The sequence below is a fragment of the Xyrauchen texanus genome, chromosome 38, assembly GCF_025860055.1.
Source record: "Xyrauchen texanus isolate HMW12.3.18 chromosome 38, RBS_HiC_50CHRs, whole genome shotgun sequence".
NCBI lineage: Eukaryota > Metazoa > Chordata > Actinopteri > Cypriniformes > Catostomidae > Xyrauchen > Xyrauchen texanus.
In genome coordinates this window covers 36718686-36733685 of record NC_068313.1, presented here as the reverse complement: position 1 = coordinate 36733685, position 15000 = coordinate 36718686, and the positions used below count along the sequence as shown (strand labels likewise).

Below are 15000 nucleotides of genomic sequence, written 5' to 3'. Positions count from 1 at the left end.
GGATAACCGGTCATCACCATCATGTGCCGTAACTGAGAGAGAGAGAGAGAGAGAGAGAGAGATAGAGAAAGAGAGAGAGAGATAGAGACAGAGAGAGAGAGAGAGAGAGAGAGAGAGAGAGAGAGAGAGAGAGAGATAGAGAAAGAGAGAGAGAGATAGAGACAGAGAGAGAGAGAGAGAGAGAGAGAGAGAGAGATTGACACCGCAAGGAAACATAACTAATAAGTCCACGAGCTATGAAAGAGCAACTACTGAGGAATAAAACTTCAGAACATGTTTGTCCTGTGGTTTTCACCTTTGCTCTGGCAGCGTCTTTAGTTTCTTCATCCATCCAGTCGAGCTCCTGCAGTCTGAGATCTAATGAATGTTTAATGTCCTCCACCAGCTCCTGTACCTGTGAGACAAGATGTCAATCAAAAGCCCTGTCACATATAATCGGGTTTGTGTGTGAAATGACAAAAGGAATTAAACGTGGTGTTTATAACTTACTGACAGACCAGAATAGTCTCTACAGGGGGTGTTCAACAGCTCAAACGTGATCTTTTTACAATTATTTTATGTTTTTACACAGAGAACGCATCCGAGTGACAATTTTGTAATCATTTATTCTTAGTAATTAGGAGAAGTGAACCTCAAAGAACCTGTCGAGAACATGTCCGAGTCATATTTTAGAAATTATATTTTGTTTAAACCAAATTAATCCTATTTTTAAGACCTATATGATTCTCAGGTCGAGTTACCCCGACCCACGACCTGAGCACTTCTTTGTGAGTTTCACAATATAAAAACCCCAAATTAGAGAGTCAGTAACAACTGAATGACTTATATTTCAGTCTGTTTCTAACAAAAAGCTATAGAGCGCACAAGTCTTATCGATGGGGCGTTTATAGTCATCCTGGGTCCTTTTTGGAGTTTTGGAGCCCCGATTCACTCTGCTTTCATTTCTTGACAAACCAAAAATGGCATTTGACTTGAGGAAGGGAAGAAGCGAGAGATGAGAGATTAAAGAAGTGCAGTTTGCCTTGGCTCTGCTCTTAGAAGAGAAGTACTGTTGGACGAAGAGCGCGCCGAGCGCCATGCCGAAGTGTTTGTTGGCCTGAGTGAGACAGAGTCGCCCCAGTTCAAGCTGGCGCTCGGTGCCGTCGATCTCGCGCGAGAACTCATGGATGGTGCTGCGGAACGCCGTGGAGAGATGCTCGCTCAACGCCGCCACGATCCGCCACAACATGTAGTTATGAAGAACCCTGAGAGAGACAAACAGACAGAGAATAAATCAATAAATATTATTAAACTAATAAATCAGTTAAAAACATCATATTGATTGTGCCACAGACCATAATTAAAACTGTTTTAAAAAACTTTTTTTTTTTCAATTATAAATTCAATGTCACAGTCAGAGACACAAAAAACACACTTGAACTTGTTTTTACACACACACACACCGCCGGGCTCTAGAGAGATGACATCAACCTGCTGTGGCCTTATGGGATATTTAAGCCATCACGCGTGGACGTTAGCATTTTAATCACAACAGTTTGGCAGCACAGGCCGCTTCTCTTGCCAACAAAGCACTTCTGACAGAATTCGATTGAAGGGGAGATGTGAGGGGACAAAGAGAGAAAAGGCAAAGAAAGAGAGAAGAGAACTGAACGAAGGGCTGAAGGATTTAACGTAGAGAGGAATAGAAAGCCAGACAGAGAGACAAATAGACAGAGTAGCTACTGGTGTTGCTAGGGTGTTCTGGGTGGTTGCTAGGGTGTTGCTAGACGGAAGCTAGGTGGAAAGATACTGCCTGACCTCATGGGTTTTGTTCGTGATAAGTTTCTCTTGGTTAATGCAGCTTTTGTTCATTACCGTGTGTGTCTGTGCAGGTGTGGCGATATCGGATATTTAATTAACGAGCTTTACATAAACATATTCTAATGCTAAAACTAAAGTCAATCACTGACAGGGGAACAGCAGTAATCTCATTATGCTAATGTATTCAAATGAAACTCATTACGCATAAAAGCGACTCATTTCTGGAGATCAATCTGAGAACAATTCCTGCACAACACACCCTTTATATTTATTTTATTATTACTGCGTCAGATGTATCAAGTTTCAGATGTTCAGGAGAAAATAAAGACAGAGAGAGAAATCACTAAACTCATCACTAAAATGATGTTCCTTATGGCATATTTAGTTTTATTTCCCTATTTAAATTTTAATAACATCAAATAAAACATGAAATTTGCCAATAGTTAATTTCTAGTTTTACTTTGTAATTTATTCAACATATTTAGGTACATAAAGTACTAGGTCGCCTCAATCCGGGTGGCGTGGTGACTGGCCTCAATCCGGGTGGCATGGTGACGCGCCTCAATCTGGGTGGCATGGTGACGCGCCTCAATCCGGGTGGGGTGGTGACTGGCCTCAATCTGGGTGGCATGGTGACGCGCCTCAATCCGGGTGGCGTGGTGACTGGCATCAATCCGGGTGGCGTGGTGACACGCCTCAATCCGGGTGGCGTGGTGACTGGCATCAATCCGGGTGGCGTGGTGACGCGCCTCAATCCGGGTGGCGTGGTGACTGGCCTCAATCCGGGTGGCGTGGTGACGCGCCTCAATCCGGGTGGCGTGGTGACGCGCCTCAATCCGGGTGGCGTGGTGACTCTCCTCAATCCGGGTGGCGTGGTGACGCGCCTCAATCCGGGTGGCGTGGTGACGCGCCTCAATCCGGGTGGCGTGGTGACGCGCCTCAATCCGGGTGGCGTGGTGACTCTCCTCAATCCGGGTGGCGTGGTGACTCTCCTCAATCCGGGTGGCGTGGTGACTGGCCTCAATCCGGGTGGCGTGGTGACTCTCCTCAATCCGGGTGGCGTGGTGACGCGCCTCAATCCGGGTGGCGTGGTGACGCGCCTCAATCCGGGTGGCATGGTGACTCTCCTCAATCCGGGTGGCATGGTGACTCTCCTCAATCCGGGTGGCGTGGTGACTGGCCTCAATCCGGGTGGCGTGGTGACTGGCATCAATCCGGGTGGCGTGGTGACGCGCCTCAATCCGGGTGGCGTGGTGACGCGCCTCAATCCGGGTGGCGTGGTGACTCTCCTCAATCCGGGTGGCGTGGTGACGCGCCTCAATCCGGGTGGCATGGTGACGCGCCTCAATCCGGGTGGCGTGGTGACGTGCCTCAATCCGGGTGGCATGGTGACTCTCCTCAATCCGGGTGGCGTGGTGACTCTCCTCAATCCGGGTGGCGTGGTGACTGGCCTCAATCCGGGTGGCGTGGTGACTCTCCTCAATCCGGGTGGCGTGGTGACTCTCCTCAATCCGGGTGGCATGGTGACGCGCCTCAATCCGGGTGGCGTATTGACTGGCCTCAATCCGGGTGGCGTGGTTACTCACCTCAATCCGGGTGGTGTATTGACTGGCCTCAATCCGGGTGGCGTGGTTACTCGCCTCAATCCGGGTGGCGTGGTGTCTCGCCTCAATCAGGGTGGCGTGGTGTCTCGCCTCAATCAGGGTGGCGTGGTGTCTCGCCTCAATCCGGGTGGCGTGATGACTCGCCTCAATCCGGGTGGCATAGTGACTCGCCTCCGGGTGGCGGAGGACGAATCTCAGTGTGTGTGTGTGTGTGTGTGTGTAAGAGTGTGTGTGAGAGAGTGAGAGTGTGTGTGTGTGTGTGTTTGAGTGTGTGTGTGCGAGTGTGTTTGAGTGTGTGTGTGCGATTGTGTTTGAGTCAGTGAGTGTGTGTGTGTGCGAGTGTGTTTGAGTGAGTGTGTGTGCGATTGTGTTTGAGTGAGTGAGTGTGTGTGTGTGCGAGTGTGTTTGAGTGTGTGTGTGCGATTGTGTTTGAGTGAGTGAGTGTGTGTGTGTGCGAGTGTGTTTGAGTGTGTGTGTGTGCGATTGTGTTTGAGTGAGTGTGTGTGTGTGCGAGTGTGTTTGAGTGTGTGTGTGTGTGCGATTGTGTTTGAGTGAGTGTGTGTGTGTGCGAGTGTGTTTGAGTGTGTGTGTGTGCGATTGTGTTTGAGTGAGTGAGTGAGTGAGTGAGTGTGTGTGTGTGTGTGTGTGTGTGTGTGTGTGTGAGACACCATAGTCTATTAAGATGAGATTTTCACCACATCTCGCCGTCAGCTGATAATTACAGCTATTAAATCGTCCTTTGGCACAGCAGCTCCTCAAACCTCATCATTTGAAGCAAATTGAATCCTCACCCAACTAACTATTAACTTCTGCCTAACCACACAAAGTGTATGGGATCATTTGATTTTTCCTGCAGGAATAACAGTCTTCTGTAGCTCTGAACGTGATCAAAACTCATTTTAAAGATATTTGGTGACATTACACACAAAAACTCATTTCCTAAAGCTGCTGATGAGTTTCTGATCTCATCAGACAATCAGTACTCAGCTAAACTGTAATGATGACATTATCTATATTTCATACATTCATAAAATTTGTAATACAATATGAATGTGTTAGATCACATATGTTTTGGCTCATTGCATGTAAAGTTCTGTGATGTTTAGGGCATACTGGAATAACTGTGATCCAGGTAAAGGGTGACCCATATGAACAGTGAATAAGAGCCGCTCTGAGCGATACGTTTAGCTTTAAGCACTGTTAACAAACCAATATATACTTTTTATTTTATCGTCAGCACAAAAAAGAGCTGCAGGCCACCAGTCCTTTGAATGCTGGTTCAACTCCGTACTAGACAAAGAGAAAAAGCGAGAGGAAAGGGGCAAAACGATTTGATGAGAATGAAGTTTTCAACCCAGAGAAGCCTGCGGAGACGCCGCTATAACGGAGAACTCCAGGAGGCACAAGACGAGAATAACACGGCGAGAGCAAACACAGAGAACAAAGACAGAAAAAGAGTAATTTCTCTTGCCTTGCGCCCATGGCGTCGCAGATGAAAGCCGATTGGTGGGTGAGCCATGCATCACCATGGTGATATTAATAACAATGATTATGAAGGAAAGGGTCATTGTGAGAATATTATGGGATATAATGTATTATTATGGAAAGATGAATAGAGCTGAAATCTCCTTCAATGTCACAAATCCAGTGTGAGAAAGACAGACAGTAATAGAGTGAGATAGACAGAGAGACAGACAGACAGACAGAAATAGTGTGAGAGACAGACAGATAGTAATAGAGTGAGACAGACAGACAGACAGTAATAGTGTGAGAAAGACAGACAGTAACAGAGTGAGAAAGACAGACAGACAGTAATAGTGTGAGAAAGACAGACAGTAACAGAGTGAGAAAGACAGACAGACAGTAATAGTGTGAGAAAGACAGACAGACAGACATTAATAGAGTGAGAAAGACATACAGACAGACAGACAGACAGTAAGAGTGAGACAGACAGACAGTAATAGTGTGAGAAAGACAGACAGACAGACAGACAGACATTAATAGAGTGAGAAAGACAGACAGACAGTAAGAGTGAGACAGACAGACAGTAATAGAGTGAGAAAGACGGACAGACAGACAGACTGACAGTAATAGAGTGAGACAGAAAGACAGTAATAGAGTGAGACAGACAGAGAGACAGACAGACAGACAGTAATAGTGTGAGAAAGACAGACAGACAGACAGACACACAGACAGTTATAGAGTGAGAAAGACAGACAGACAGACAGTAAGAGTGAGACAGACAGACAGACTGACAGTAATAGAGTGAGACAGACAGAGAGACAGACAGACAGACAGACAGTAATAGTGTGAGAAAGACAGACAGACAGACAGACAGACAGTAATAGAGTGAGAAAGACAGACAGACAGACAGTAATAGAGTGAGAAAGACAGACAGACAGTAATAGAGTGAGAAAGACATACAGACAGACAGTAATAGAGTGAGAAAGACAAACAGACAGACAGTAATAGAGTGAGAAAGACAGACAGACAGTAATAGAGTGAGAAAGACAGACAGACAGACAGTAATAGAGTGAGAGAGAAAGACAGACAGACAGTAATAGAGTGAGAAAGACAGACAGACAGACAGTAATAGAGTGAGAGAGAAAGACAGACAGACAGTAATAGAGTGAGACAGACTCACAATAGAGTGAGAAAGACAGACAGACAGACAGACAGTAATAGAGTGAGAAAGACAGACAGACAGACAGTAATAGTGTGAGACAGACAGACAGACAGTAATAGAGTGAGAAAGACAGACAGACAGACAGTAATAGAGTGAGAAAGACAGACAGACAAAACATAAACGCACACACGGCAGCTGCGTGTGGCTCTCTCTCTCCCAATCCGCCACATCCCGCTGCACTGATCCCTCTCCTCAGCTAATTAGCACATTTGGGGGGCGGGCATAGGTAGTCACGGCCCGGCCACGCCCTCCTCTTTGTCACATCAACTACATCTCAACATTCAAGAAAGGCGCACACACACACACACTCCCAGGGAAGTACCCTGACAGAAGGCACACTACCCTGTCACATCCTGCACTTGACTTGTGGTCTCTGGAGTGTGTGTGTGTGTGTGTGTGTGTGTGTGTGTGTGTGTGTGTGTATGTGTGTGTGTGTGTGTGTGTGTGTGTGTGTGTGTGTGTGTGTAAACAAGTGGAGCCATTGTGGGTCGATTCTAATCAGCCACAGCACAGATGACTGTTTACCCAACAGTGACACCTCAAATAAAGACACACACACACACACACACACACACACACACACACACACACACACACACACACACACACACACACACACACACACACACACACCGATACATTGTGACAGTAACAATCCATCAGCCAGTAGAGATTTTGTTATTCCATTTACACTGCAGTAATCAGGTGGTTATCGGTGGTCAGAACTGCTCTGCATTAATTGCATATCAATGTGATGAAGAATTACACATGTTGAAATAATGTGCAAATACAGATCGGGACGCGTCCCAAACGTGTGAAGAGGAGGAAGAACTGGTTGTGAAGGGATGTAATGCTAAAGCAAAGAGATGTGTGGTTACAGGTGTTAACAACGACGATTTTACAACATGCAGCTTTGAATGTGGCTCATCCAATCAGAATTTAGAGTCTTTTGGGGTTTAAGGGTTTTCGGCATTGTGTTGCCACGGCAACCAAATTGTAAAATTGTCTATATCTTTCCACAGATCCACACACAACTCACCACACGCCCCATTGAGAGAACCACTAATCACCACCACGAGGAGGTTACCCCATGTGACTCTACCCTCCCTAGCAACCAGGCCAATTTGGTTATCCCATGTGACTCTACCCTCCCTAGCAACCAGGCCAATTTGGTTATCCCATGTGACTCTACCCTCCCTAGCAACCGGGCCAATTTGGTTACCCCATGTGACTCTACCCTCCCTAGCAACCGGGCCAATTTGGTTACCCCATGTGACTCTACCCTCCCTAGCAACCGGGCCAATTTGGTTGCTAAGGAGACCTGACTGGAGACACACTTATTTTATTAGCTTACTTATTGAGATTGCAAAGTGATACGAGAAGTATGACAGATGATGCCCGGGCGACTGCTCCGATATCTCTTTATCCCCGGATGTACACTCATAACGCACACATAACGGACCGCATGAGCGATTAGCATCGAGCATTCCAGACAGCCGTGTAATAAATCATTTTGGTCGTACCGTTTAGACGTGGTTTTAATGATGTCTGACACTCTTTGCATGTAGTCAGCGGCTAAAACGACGATCTCCTCCTCCTCGGAGAAATGATCATGGAAGATCCGATCCAACAAACGCTTCCAGTGAAACTAGAAAGAGGGAGAAGACAAAGTTTAATATCCTCTTTCCAAACGTACATTCACATCATCTCTTTAAAGAACAGAACGAGTCGCGCTGCTCTTCACGTATGGATTTATGGTTCATTTAGGGCCGAGTTCTGGGCCAGACTCTTAAACAGCGGATCTGGCCACATCATGCAGCCAAAAATGGATCGCTGCATAAATCCGGCCGCTCCAGATATTCTCCAGTTTACTTTGTAATTTTACTGTAAAGTTCAAGGTCATCTCAAACTCTCTGGAACAACTCCAAAGATTGTTGATGCATGTAAACCTCATCTTTACCTCACATAAACTCTTACAACTCTATTACACATCACATCATGCTCAGTGTACAGTCAACTAATCCCATTCAACTCCATCATGTTCAACATCATTCATTTTAATTAGTGTGTGTGTGTGTGTGTGTGTATGTGTGTGTGCGTGTGTGTGTGTGTGTGTGTGTATGTGTGTGTGAGTGTGTGTGTGAGAGTGTGTGTGTGTGACAGTGTGTGTGTGTGTGTGTGTGTATGTGTATGTGTGTGTGTGTGTATGTGTGTGTGTGTGTGTGTGTGTGTGTGTGTGTGTGTGTGTGTGTGTGTGTGTGTGTGTGTGTGTGAGTGTGTGTGTGAGAGTGTGTGTGTGTGACAGTGTGTGTGTGAGTGTGTGTGTGTGTGAGACTGTGTGTGTGTCAGTGTGTGTGTGTGTGTGTGAGAGTGTATGTGTATGTGTGTATGTGTATGTGTGTGTGTGTGTCTGTGTGTGTGTGTGTGTGTGTGTCAGTGTGTGTGAGAGTGTGTCAGTGTGTGTGTGTGTATGTGTGTGTGTTAAAGTGTGTCAGTGTGTGTGTGAGAGAGTGTGTGTGTGTGTGAGAGTGTGTGTGTCAGTGTGTGTGTGTGTATTGTGTGTGAGTGTGTGTATTGTATGTGTATTGTGTGTGTGTGTGTGAGTGCGTGTGTATTGTGTGTGTATTGTGTGTGTGTGTGTGTGTGTGTGTGTGTGTGTGTGTGAGTGCGTGTGTGTGTGTGTGAGAGTGTGAGAGAGTGTGTGTGTGTGTGTGTGTGTGTGTGTGTGTGTGTGTGTGTGTGTGTGTGTGTGTGTGTGTGTGTGTGTGTGTGTGTGAAAGTGTGTCAGTGTGTGTGTGTGTGTGTGAGAGTGTGAGAGAGTGTGTGTGTGTGTGTGTGTGTGAGAGTGTGTGTGTCAGTGTGTATTGTGTGTGAGTGTGTGCATTGTATGTGTATTGTGTGTGTGTGTGAGTGCGTGTGTGTATTGTGTGTTGTGTGTGTGTATTGTGTGTGTGTGTGTGTGTGTGAGTGCGTGTGTGTGTATGTGTGTATTGTGTGTGTGTGTGCGTGTGTGTGTGTGTATTGTGTGTGTGTGTCTGTGTGTGTGTGTGTGTATTGTGTGTGTGTGTGTATGTGTGTGTGTATTGTGTGTGTCAGTGTGTGTGTGTTTGTATGCATTGTGTGTATGTGTGTGTGTGTGTGTATATACTCACGCTGGGAGCCATTTTCTGGAGTTGTTTTAATGTTATACGGTTGTACATGCTACTTATATCTTTTCTTTGGTCATCAAATTCAGACATTGTGATCTTTAGGGAAAAAAGAGAATAAGTTGAAACATTATAAACTCATCAACACAGATTTGTAAACGCACAGACATAATAGAGTCTGATTCATTTTGCCAATTCGGTTTGTTCAGACAGTTCATTTAAATGAGCCGGTTGATTCACAGGTTCACTGATTTGTTTGTTTCTCCACTTAAACCAGATAGTTGTTTCTCACTCACACTTATCATATCACTTCTGAAGTCATGGCTTAAACCACTGGACTCTTATGGATTACTTATATGCTGCATTTATGAGCTTTTTGGAGCTTCAAAGTTTTGGTCACCATTCACTTGCATTATATGAACCTTCAGAGATATTCTACCAAAAATCTTAATTTGTGTTCTGCATAAAAAAGAAAATCAAACACATTTGGGATGTCATGAGGGTGAGTAAATGATTTTTTCACTGTCCAATTAATTAAACATTTAGTGATCAATATATTTTTATTATTTTGAGTTTTTAGTAAATCGTTGTTCTGGCCCTAATTAAAGCGATAGTTCACCCAAAAATACTAATTCTGTCGTCATTTACAACCTTAAAACAGAAAATTAGTCTCAGTCACCATTCACTGTCACTGTATCTTTTTTCATTCAATGAAAGTGAATGGTGACTGAGGCCAACATCTCCTGTTCCAAACTCATACGACTCCACAGAAGAAAGTCGTATGGGTTTGGAACAGCATGAAGTTGAGTAAATGATGACTTGGATTTAAAAAAAAAAAACATTTTTGGTGAACTGTTCCTTTAAGGCCTGTTTTGCCAAATGAACTTGAGCCATTTACAAATGCTTTGTGAATAATTTTGACTGAATCAGTAGAAAGAGCCGTCAGAAATGACTGGAACACACGCTAACACGCATGTGATACGTACGTTAGCAAGTCTCGTCTCCAGGTCCAGAATCTCGCTAGATTTCAGCGTGGCGTTATGGGCTCCCAGCATGCTCAGCAATCTCTCCATCAACGCCTTATAGGCTGCCAGAATCTGACATCATCAAGAAATGACATCATCATGACATCATAATGTACAGAGACCTGACATGACACATGTACGCATTTATGTCACAAGAAATCAATGCTTTATGCCCGTTTATGGCGGGAAATTTTGGTCAAAACTAGTCAAAAGTTTAAGAAAGAATAAGTAGGTGTGTCCAAACATTTGACTGACAGTGTACGTCTGTCGACTTTATTGTTTGTAATTGCGTTCTGATAAAAGTGTGAGATCATTGGAGCGTGACAGACACACCGCTGTGACTTCATTAATACAGGACATGGGCTCATGTGTGACATCATCACCAGCTGTGACACAATCTATTAGACATGCGAGGTCACCGCGGGAGACGGGTGGAGTGACAGATGGCAGTCAGACAGACAGACAGATGGAGAGAGAGAGAACAAAAGAGCATATGGAGCAATAGAGAGAGATGTGAGATGAAAGAGAGACATCAAGAGAAGATTGACCTTCACACTGTCCTCATCCTGACCCAGATACAGAGTTCTCTCCGGTAGAGTCAAACCCTCCTGATCGATCTACAATCACACACACACACACACACACACACACACACACACACACATTAGTTAGAGAACATGATACACACATATGCAAAAAACTCACACTTTATCTCTCACCCGTATGGCGTTGCGTGACGAGTTTTTATCGTCTACGCTGACAGTGAGAGAGAAGAACACAGACGTGCTGTACACGCCCTGAGTCTTATACAGCATCTCATTAAAATCCGGCCTCACAGGGGCGGAGCCACTGTCCCAGCCCGCCCCTCCGGGAGGAGCTCCAGACAGATCCCACCCACCGCAGCTTTCAATCACCTCCGTCATAGGCCCCGCCCCCAGACGGTCAATTTCCTGAATGTTGATACAGGAGCGATAAAATTCCTTCACCTGCGAAAGACAATAAGAGGTTTAATTATAAATATTGATAATAATCGATACAAAATAATCGATAACAAATAATTTTATTATTGCTTTATTGAATGTATGTTGTGGTACGGAGATCCTCCATCAGTGGAGTGTCGACAATAGCGTGAAGCCTCCACACGCGCTACGTCTCCACGGTAACGTGCTCAACAAGTCACGTGATAAGATGCGCATATTGACGGTCTCAGGCGCGGAGGCAACTGAGATTCGTCCTCCGCCACCCGGATTGAGGCGAGTCACTACGCCACCAAGAGGATTTATGGTGCATTCACATACAACGCGAATAACATTTTTGCCTTGCTTTGCTAGCGCGAGTTTGACCGCTGGAGGTGTTCACATACAAGTGAAGCTCGCGCGAGACAGGAGGCGGGGCTTCTACGACGACTTCTCTTTCCACCATCAACCATGGCCAATATCACAAGACCGCTACTCTGTATCTGTTGTGGAAGTCCCAGATACGTCGGAAAACCAAACGCCGTCGTGTTTGGGTGCATGATATTATCCAATTATCCACATTTCTTCTGCTACTACGTCACTACGTCAGCGACATCCGGATAATCTCAATGCTGATAGGCTTTCGCGACAACGTGTCATGCAGATTTTTCGCTCTAGTTGAAAACGTTAAACTCGCGCAAACACGCAAATGAAGCGATTTTGCGTTTTCGCTTCGTGACATTAGCTTAATTCGCACCGCCCGCCGCGAATTACCGTCTATTCGCGTCTTTGCATTGACTTTGTATGTAATCACGTTGCGCGAAACGCTCAATTCGCGTTGTATGTGAACGCACCATTATAGCACATTGGGAATTGCGCATTCAAAATTCGGGAGAAAACAATAACAAAAACAACAACAGAATTTTACCGAAAGTGCTTTACAGATCAAACAAATAAATATGCAATGACAGACTTGTGTGTATATATATATATATATATATATATATATATATATATATATATATATATATATATACAGTATATATAAATATAAAACATAAATATAAAAATTACTTTAAATACAGCATCATGTATTTATCCATTTCAACCTATTCAAGGTCCTATTCAAAAGCTACAGAATACAAATAGATTTTTAAAGAACATTTAAAAATGGCTAATAAAGAAGACAGAAAAGGCACAATCGCCGTTAGATCTATAGCGGCAACGAGGGCCCCTCAATAGAAGTTGACGAGAACTAGTTAGGGATAACTAGCGTTTTGAACTAGCTGTAGGCGAGATAACTAGCGTTTTGAACTAGCTGTAGGCGGGATAACTAGCGTTTTGAACTAGCTGTAGGCGTGATAACTAGCGTTTTGAACTAGCTGTAGGCGGGATAACAAGCGTTTTGAACTAGCTGTATGCGGGATAACTAGCATTTTGAACTAGCTGTAGGCGGGATAACTAGCGTTTTGAACTAGCTGTAGGCGTGATAACTAGCGTTTTGAACTAGCTGTAGGCGTGATAACTAGCGTTTTGAACTAGCTGTAGGCGGGATAACTAGCGTTTTGAACTAGCTGTAAGCGGGATAACTAGCGTTTTGAACTAGCTGTAGGCGGGATAACTAGCGTTTTGAACTAGCTGTAGGCGGGATAACTAGAGTTTTGAACTAGCTGTAGGCATGATAACTAGCGTTTTGAACTAGCTGTAGGCGGGATAACTAGCGTTTTGAACTAGCTGTAGGCGGGATAACTAGCGTTTTGAACTAGCCGTAGGCGGGATAACTAGCGTTTTGAACTAGCTGTAGGCGGGATAACTAGCGTTTTGAACTAGCTGTAGGCGGGATAACTAGTGTTTTGAACTAGCTGTAGGCGTGATAACTAGCGTTTTGAACTAGCTGTAGGCGTGATAACTAGCGTTTTGAACTAGCTGTAGGCGGGATAACGCAGTTTGGGGGAGACCAGTACAATGGGTTACAATAGTCTAACCTTGATGTAATAAGTGAGTGGATCACAATGTCCAAGTCTTTATGGGAAAGAAAATGTTTTATTTTAGCGATAGATCTACTAGCGATAGATACCCGTTACTCCTGTAAGTAACGAGGAGTCTAAAATCACTCCCAAGACTCCTCAAATGATCTTGTACATTCGATGGCGGAGGACCTAACTGGGTGGCCAGGTAAAGAGGACACGAAGGAACATAAAATCAGAACTTCGGTTTTTCTTTCATTTAATTGTAAGAAATTGTTTGCCAGCTGATATTTAATGTCTTTGAAGCAATATTCAGATTAACACTTCTTGTCTATGCTCACTGGGAAATAAAATTGGGAATAGTCCGCATAACAGTGATAAGATATGCTGAAAATATACTTCTGAATAATAGAGCTCAGAGGAAGCATATAGAGGGAAAATAACAAGGGCCCTAAAATTGACCCTTGCGGTACACCACATGATAATTGAGCTGACGTAGAGGAAGAACGTCCATTCTATAGATAGGAGGCAAACCCCTGGAGGGCCATTCCCTGCATGCCAACCCTACACCCCGAGACGAGTGAGAAGAATATTATGGTCGATTGTGTCGAACACGGCACTGAGATCGAATAAAACTAAGACGACTGGTGTACCTGAATCCATGGAGAGAAAAATATCATTAGTGACTTTGAGCAATGCTTCACAGGGAATGAGTGCATTGCTCTGTCAATTTAAAGCACGCAGCACATGCAGACTAAGTCTTTTGCGGTTTAATAATCACACTAGGGAATGTCATAATTATTAATTGATTCATTGTGCATTAATTTTGTATTAGATCGGAACTACCGGTACTACAGAAACACTGGTATCGTGCCAGTACTTTCGACATCACTAGTGTGTGTTTTTCTTTACCTTTCTTTCTGCGCTACCCGGCTCTTTCCTCTGGACCGGCGCCTGTAAGAGGCGCTGCAGCTTCTCTTGGTTTTGCTCTCCAATGGCGGTGATGATTCCGTAGCTCAGTTTATCCTCCGGTATCCCGTGTCGCCGGAGCCATCCTCCACACGCAAAGCTGTAGAAGTCATGACAGGGCTGGACACTCGGGTCGATGTTACCCTGGATGAACCGTGCCGCCCGGAGCAGCGAGCGTCGCTTCACGCAGTCCTGACGACATTGAGAATCCTGTGTTTCCAACGACAGAAACTTCAGTGCCAGCATGCAGCCAAGAATCACGCATATTCCCGCCGCGAACACCAGCGCCGACAGCAGGCAGATTTCACGGCGACTCCAGCGAGCTGGGGTTCCACTCCCAGGACTAGCCCCACCCACGCATTTATCCCGTCCACTCCGGCCACGCCCATTGCGGTCTAGAGACCCGCCCAGATGCAAGCTCATGCCGTTACTGAGCGTGCTGCTGCTGCAGCGGCTGCCATACTTGACTTCCTGAAAGTCATCGTAATGCGCTGTTAGTGAATAGGTCTTCTCCATGGCGACCGCCGTCTGCGTCCTGGATTTGTTGGGGAAGGTGTGGAACATGAGGTCACGAGAGTGGAATGGAAAGGTATGCCTGGGATCAAAGTGAGGTCATGACCTATGACCTTTGATCTCTGAGCTTGTACAGAGGTCAGCCTGTATCCAGACGTGTCCTTCCGTCACACCTCGGTCTCTCTCCGTTCTTTAGTTGTTTTCTTTCTCAATTTGACCTGTTTTGACAGAGATGTAATTAAAGGAATGTTACAAGTTAAGCTCAGTCGAAAGCATTTGTGACAAAATAGTGATTACCACAAAACATTTATTTTGACTGGCCCCTCCTTTGTGC

The 15000-nt window shown here is 45.0% G+C and overlaps 1 protein-coding gene across 1 annotated transcript in view; it reads right to left on the bottom strand.

Moving 5' to 3' along the window:
• LOC127631547 (endothelin-converting enzyme-like 1) overlaps positions 1-15000 on the bottom strand; it is a 28838-nt gene that overhangs the window by 10014 nt on the left and 3824 nt on the right. The window contains exons 2-10 of the mRNA XM_052109710.1: positions 14097-14884; positions 10981-11247; positions 10810-10878; positions 10223-10333; positions 9243-9335; positions 7614-7738; positions 1022-1244; positions 296-394; positions 1-32 (exon numbers count right to left, since the gene is read on the bottom strand). The exon at positions 1-32 is cut by the window's left edge and continues 43 nt beyond it. Of these exons, the coding sequence (XP_051965670.1) occupies positions 1-32; positions 296-394; positions 1022-1244; positions 7614-7738; positions 9243-9335; positions 10223-10333; positions 10810-10878; positions 10981-11247; positions 14097-14717 (1640 nt within the window). The 5' untranslated portion in view covers positions 14718-14884. The remainder of the gene's footprint in view (positions 33-295; positions 395-1021; positions 1245-7613; positions 7739-9242; positions 9336-10222; positions 10334-10809; positions 10879-10980; positions 11248-14096; positions 14885-15000) is intronic.